General features: G+C 33.8%; 1 protein-coding gene across 1 annotated transcript; it reads left to right on the top strand.

Moving 5' to 3' along the window:
• Positions 1–2,530: 2,530 nt before the first annotated feature.
• On the top strand, positions 2,531–3,385 carry EAE97_011648 (uncharacterized protein; the record flags this gene model as incomplete). The annotated part of the gene is made up of 1 exon (XM_038882163.1): positions 2,531–3,385. One exon carries the CDS (start codon positions 2,531–2,533, stop codon positions 3,383–3,385), a length of 855 nt encoding a protein of 284 aa, XP_038727061.1.
• Positions 3,386–7,172: the final 3,787 nt, after the last annotated feature.

The following is a 7,172-nucleotide window of genomic DNA, read 5'->3' as shown; positions in this document are numbered from 1 at the left end:
TTTATAAATAAATTTTATATATTAAATTTTTAAAAGATTCTATTTATAAATAAAGAAAGTTTATAACTATATATAGACGAATTTTGTATGTAAATTGAGTGATCCATTTGGTGATATGATCCACTCGGTGATAAAACACGTTAATTAATATTATATATATATAATATTTGAGATCAAAATTGATTATTTATTAAATGAATATAAAGAAAATGATTTTATATTTTTTATTCTTTTATTTATATTAATTACAATTTTTTTCAAAAAATAAATCCTTATTTTTCTTTATTAAATATATATAATAAATATATAAATAAAATATAAATACATAGAGTTTGAAATAAATATTATTAATATTATAAATGAAAACTAAATTATAAATATATACTAAACATTCTTATTCTGAATATGTTATATTATCTTTTAATTTCTATTTTTATTATTTATCTTTTATAGTTATTAATAGATTAATATAATTAAAAATGAGTTATATATTTTCCAGAATATATTTATATATTTATTTTGAGTATTTCTGATAATATTATAAATAATATATACTCCATTTTTATTCAATTTTTTCTAATTTGTATAAATATTTTAAAACCATTTTTCTAGTTTAATAAGATTTACAAAAATAACCTTTTTCTTTATATATTTTTAATAAGATTATTATTTTATAATATTTTTAAAAAAGAGAAAAGAGATTAATAAATAATAAATAAAAGTCTTGAAACTATATATATATATATTGAAATTGAATAATGAAAGCTTTAATAATATATATATTATATGGGGGTTTGCTTAAAGTATTATTATATTGAAATTTAATTTTATATAAAATCTGTTTCTTGGGAAGCTATAAGTGATCTATATATATAATATAGTATTTTAATTAATAAAATATTAATAAATATTGTAACTTATACCAAATATGGGGAAAGTGTTATATAAATTTGAGAAAATAATTAAATATTAGTTTTTATTGATTTATAATAATTCAAATAATATAGATTTTAATAAATTATTTGAATTCCCTGAATCTAATATATTAGAAGTTAATAAAAAGGAAGAAGAGTTATTAATTATAATAAAACCAAACGCCATTTTATTATATTAATTATGTAATTTAATATTATAAGTTTTAAATTAATTAAATGATTCTTGATTAAAGAATTAATAAATTCAATTATTTATTTATATTAAATATATTTATTTATTATAAATTTACATATATTAAAATAATTATATAAATTCTATATAATTAATAAAAAGCAAGGTCTATTATTAAAATAAGTATTGTAATTCAATAATAATGATAAATTTTATTATATTATTCGAAAAATTAAACATATATTATAACGTGTTTTATTAGTATATAGGTTATATTAGTATACGGATCATTTCGAAAATCATCTAAATTAAGCTTTTTAAAATATTAATATCTTAATAATCAATTATTGTTTTCTTGAATAAAATATTTTAAAAAAAAATTAAAATCTAGATTTTTTATTATTCTAATTTTTATAAAATAATTTTATTGTTTTTTAAAAGAAAAAGGAAATTGTTATGATTTTTATTACAAAAAAACTATTTTTATAATAACAACTTTATGAATTCGAATTTCTTAAAATTAATTAGATTTTTAAAAATTCTATATATTCAAATATTTTGTATCGAATTTTCAGAAAATTATATCTATAAATAAAGAAAGTGTATAATTATACACAAACGAATTTTATATATAAAATAAGTAACCCGTATACTGATATAACTTATACACTGATAAAACACATTATATCGTTTTTATAATAATATATAACGTGGTTTAACACCGAATATACTATATCACCAAGTGCACTACGAATTTTACATACAAAATACATCTGTGCATAACCATGCACTTCCTTTATTTATTAATATAATATGATTTTTTAAAGAAATTATTACATTTATTTATATAAATAATATGAAAATCGAATTATTTTTTTAAAAATGTGAATTAAAATAAGAGTTATTATTAAAATAGTTTTTTTTGTAACGAAAATCATAACAATTTTGATTTTTTTAGAAATATAATAGGAATATTTATATAAAAATTAGATCTCTGAATATTTTATTTTTTCTTATTATTCAATATATTTTTTTTTAATTGGAATAATGATTTGTTATTAAAATACAAATATTAAAAAAAAGATTAATTCAGGTATATTTTGAAGTAGTACACTCGGTGATATAATGCACTCGGTGTTAAACCACGTTAACGAAATTGCGTTTTATATAATACAAATAATTTTTCCAAGATTTCTATAATTATATTATACAAATTTTAGAAATTTTTCTTGCACCAGGCAGAAATCTATTTTTAGTATATTGGCAAAATGATTCAAATGGGCCTCGGTAACCATGAATTCGAAATTCACTCACCACATCTATTATCTTCTTTGCCTCGATACAATCCGGCTTCGGCCACCTTGATACCACTTCTTCTACGGTCCTTAATTACCCACTTGCTCAGTTCTCTCCTTCCGCATAAATGACACAATCAAACTTCACCTCCGCTCTCCTAGCGGGAGCCCTCGCCGGTACCACGGTCGACCTCACCCTTTTCCCTCTCGATACTTTAAAAACCCGCCTACAATCTTCCGCCGGCTTCATTGCCTCTGGAGGCTTTACAGGTGTGTATCGGGGAGTAGGTTCTGCCATAATTGGCTCTGCGCCCGGAGCTGCATTGTTCTTTTGTACATACGAAGCTACCAAAAGCGCATTTGCGAAACGACGAGATACCTTAAATGCAAATATACCTGGGGGTCGCGAAACGGGGAAAGCAGTTGAGCATATGGTTGCAGCAAGTCTGGGAGAGATTGCCGCTTGTGCGGTTCGTGTGCCTACGGAAGTTGTCAAGCAGAGAGCTCAGGCGGGGCAATATTCAAGCTCCTTACTCACGCTCAAGGCGATTTTGGGACAATACAAACACATTGGGGTTGCAGGAGTGTGGAGGGAACTCTATCGCGGTTGGAGTGTTACCATAATGCGGGAAGTGCCGTTTACAATCATACAATTTCCTCTCTGGGAATCTATGAAGGCATACAGGAAGAGAACAAGTGGAAGAGATACTGTGAACGCAGTGGAGAGTGGGCTTATAGGAAGTCTTGCGGGCGCAGTCGCGGCTGCGGCTACTACCCCTTTGGATGTGCTGAAGACGAGGATGATGTTAGAGAAGCAGAAGAAGTCGACGAAGGTATTGTTGAAGGAGATAATAGCTACGAGTGGTCCTAAGGCATTCTTTGCAGGGATAGGCCCAAGAGTAATGTGGATTAGTATTGGAGGGGCGATATTCTTGGGTAGTTATCAATGGGCATACAACGAATTGGCTAAGGAGGGAAAATGAATAGAAGGAAATGATACATAGGGTTAAGTTACTGGTGGGGCAAATAGTCTGATGGATTGACTAGGTACACATAGATAGCTTGATGACCACGTAGATACCCTCTCTCTAAGAGCATGATCTCACGATCCATATGAACACAAGTGTAATATTGCCTTAATATACCCATAGCCTACACAGAATTTAATGTCACAATCAACAATTGAAGACAAGCTCGGAGGCTAATCGGTCCTTTCCCAGGAGATATGCACCCAAATACCAGCCAACCCTAAGAATTGTACAAGCGCTTCTGAAGGATAGGGTATAATGGTACGTATGCTAAAACTTGACTCATTGCAAGCAAGACTATACACATCCAACAACTGTCACACAGCTAATCTGGGTGCTTCAAGACTGAATTGAAATGTTGCCCACTCCCTCTTCATCGCCCCAAACTAATACATGCAGGATGAGTATATATCGGAAGATCAATTAGGAAAATCCAGGACAATCCAGGACAATACACCCCTCCAGCATTGCGGTGGTATTACCTAAATTGCAAATCTATTCATTGCCATCTAGCAATTTGTATGTCTATGCTCGAACGATTTAGTATTGACCACAGTATGACTTCTTGACTTCGAAGCCAGTTTTGGAGATAGACTCCGGGGAAGCGAGGTGTAAGTGAGGCGATTGACTTAGCCATTACGCTACCAAATGAGATGCCATATTGAGTTCTTCGGGTTTGTACAAGTCAATATCATGATTAGACAGCTCAAATGAGCTATGGGAAGTAGTAGTTGATTGGTATCTATCAACATCAAAATCGAACTTAATTGCTATAAGCGCGGCCAAGCTTCACTGCTGTTACTTTTCGACCTACTGTGATGACAAAAACGTATCGCTACATTATCACTTCATAATCACCGCCATCAAGAGCCATTCGAATCACTGTTCCCATAATGAGAGCATAGTCGCACATACATTTCCGCACATTCTGTTCATGAGGAATCGAAAATCAGCTGCCGAAATGTTGAAGAATATCTCGCTTCCAGCTGGAGCTTCTTGGAAGACATGGGTGGTTTCAATTTGCAGGTATTTGCTAAAGGATAATGTGTTTCATGAGATTTACATAGTCCATCTTAGCCGTGATATTTCAGGTCACTGATAGGCCGTAAAAAGGTGGGTTGCGATCTACGCAACGCATGAGTCAACTAGTTTTGCATATTGGTCAATTGTCTCTGGCAGCTATCTGTTTAGTATAGTAAATGAGACATAACGTTAAAGCATAAGCTAAGTTAAAGAATAAACAGGTCAATCGTGTACATGGAGGTCTTATTCTCATAGGACAACCCATATAGTATCCATTTCCTCCGGAAGACCGCACGTTCTCTTTCTTGAGAGTAGTTTAACACTCAGATATATCCGCATGCCTAGTATTCGTGGGGCATCTATGAAATTGGAGGGCTTATGATCATCCTTCTGAATGGCTATACTAATGCAATGACTATACTATCTATAACCCGTATATTCAACATTTTCTTTCAGTCAAAGGCATATATTGTGGTAACTAAAAAGCAAAACTACTACCCAGGATAGGCACATACTGTATTACTGGCATGCTAAACGCAAATTCATAAGGTTGACGAGGGCAATTACCTTCCACTCAGTCATAAAAATAGCTCTGGAAGTTGCATTACCGAGTCAACGAAATGAACAAGAGGGGAGGAATGGAGATACGGAATTGATGTAACGATACTGGGAGCCAAAGATTCGAATGTGACTCGTAAGGTTCACAGACTTCAAGATCTGAGTGACTTTACGAGGATATGGCCATTCTGTTCAAAAATAGCAGAAGAGTAACGTGGTCATCATCTTCGCTACTATTCCCCAAACTCGGGTTCTTTTGGCGAAGATATACAGCATCATTTCTGGGAGCCGAGATACTTCTCTCAGCAATTTCAGACGAGAAGCTGCATATACAATACGAGAACCAGCGTTTTCAAACAGCTTTGCAGAAATCCTAGCCCCTCTTCCAATCACCACTTTGAACATGTTCTCTTTCGCTCTCGCTCTCGCTCTTTAGGCAGCACAATACAAACTGTCGTAAGTGGCTCAAATTCTCGACAGTGTAACACCATCACTGACGATAAATTCTGAAAGATTGGAAAATCTCAATCAAATACCCATCGCCGACCAAAGCCCAAAGTCGGGCTTTGACAGGCCTAGTAGATCCCGAAGTATAGATCAAAAGTCTAAGTGGGTTTTCTTGATACTTTCAAGGATTCAAGTTGTCTAGACTTTTAGTTCCAATGTTCTAAAAATATTGTTATTACTCTTTTAATCCCATTATTTCAGATTAATTAATTAATCAAAACTACCTAGTTTCGGTAAGTAGGTACTTACCTAAAACAATTTCAATATTTAAAAGGAGTTGATCATTTCAACGTTGTTGATTGTAACATTGCACTCCGGACTACTGGTTACTCTGAGTAAGCACTTTGTTATCAAAATACTACTCCTTCCATGCTGCACCCGGCTATTTCTAACCAGAACAGTCTAGAAACATGCGGAATATACACTAAAAGTAGAGTGGAATCCAGGGGACATTGCGGAAGTCAGCGTACCATTCGTACCTCGTAGCATTGCATGGAACCAACTTCGCGGAAGCGAAGATTATGTTGTTTTGAGCAATTGTTCTTCCGATAGGATTAAGACCTTGAGCTCCGGAACTCACAATTGGACTTTCTATCTTCCCCGAGTACCTATCGTATAGTTTGATTCATTGATATGTTTAAACTAGGTATTTACGCAATCTGGAGGGGTTCGTAGATGGTTGCCTACACCGGCATCTCACTGCCTGCTCGGGCAAGGAAAATTTGGTAATTTTCGAATAACTATCTGTATAACAATACACACAATCTTGTTGCAGCTTATTTTCCTGAAGAAATGAAAAACTTCAGCGATAGCCGGGAGTGGTTCCGGTGCTTCCCCGGTGGACGAATATAATCTAGATCCATTTTTTGGAAGCCTGGTTGTGAAACGAGATAGCACGATAAGAGATAGCTTTTACCCATTCAAATGGAAACGCATCATCATTATTTTTGGGAAGATCTGCGAAGTTTCTCATGTTGCAAGGTGGGTGTCGTGCAGCTTTTGTCCTCTGTAATCCCGTGATCGTTAGTCAGTCTTTGCCATGCGGCATTGAATTGAACCAATCCGGAATTCTGTTAGGCATGCGATAAACATATCACTCTCTTCCATTGTATCGAATGACCGTTTTATTTACACTGTATGTAATACTCGCATAGTATTAGATGCGTAAGTTAGGTGTCTCGGAGTAATTCCGTTGCCTTTCTTCTCGGCGACTACAACTCATCAACTCAACTTACCGGCGACGTCGGTGACACTAATGGAGTAAACTTTGTATTCTGAGACAGTTCAGCTTTATTAGGGTGACGAGTATCTACAGGGTGTCGACATATCGGATCGCATGACGGGGCACTGGTTTGGAGACAGGTGTGAATGCCTACTTGATAGGTCACAGCCGGAAAACCGTTGGGCTATTCAAAACGGGGAGGCACAAAATGAGTGGCAAAAAGTCACTCGGGTCATATGAGTAGAAGGATTTCATTCATGGGTGTTCGGTCGATAAGGAGAGGCTAGACTTGCGCAACTCGAGACATTCAAAATCTAGTCAACTTGACGTGTTATTGGCTGAACAAACGACTTACAATGTTTCAGCGACACCAAGCTACTTAAAATCTCGTTGTCTGGAATTGAGCAGATGGTTTGAAGCCAAAGCAGATTT

Source organism: Botrytis byssoidea, assembly GCF_014898295.1.
Source record: "Botrytis byssoidea strain MUCL 94 chromosome Unknown BBYS_039, whole genome shotgun sequence".
Classification (NCBI taxonomy): Eukaryota; Fungi; Ascomycota; class Leotiomycetes; order Helotiales; family Sclerotiniaceae; genus Botrytis; species Botrytis byssoidea.
Note: the sequence above shows the minus strand (reverse complement) of the source record. Positions and strands in the feature narration are given on the sequence as shown.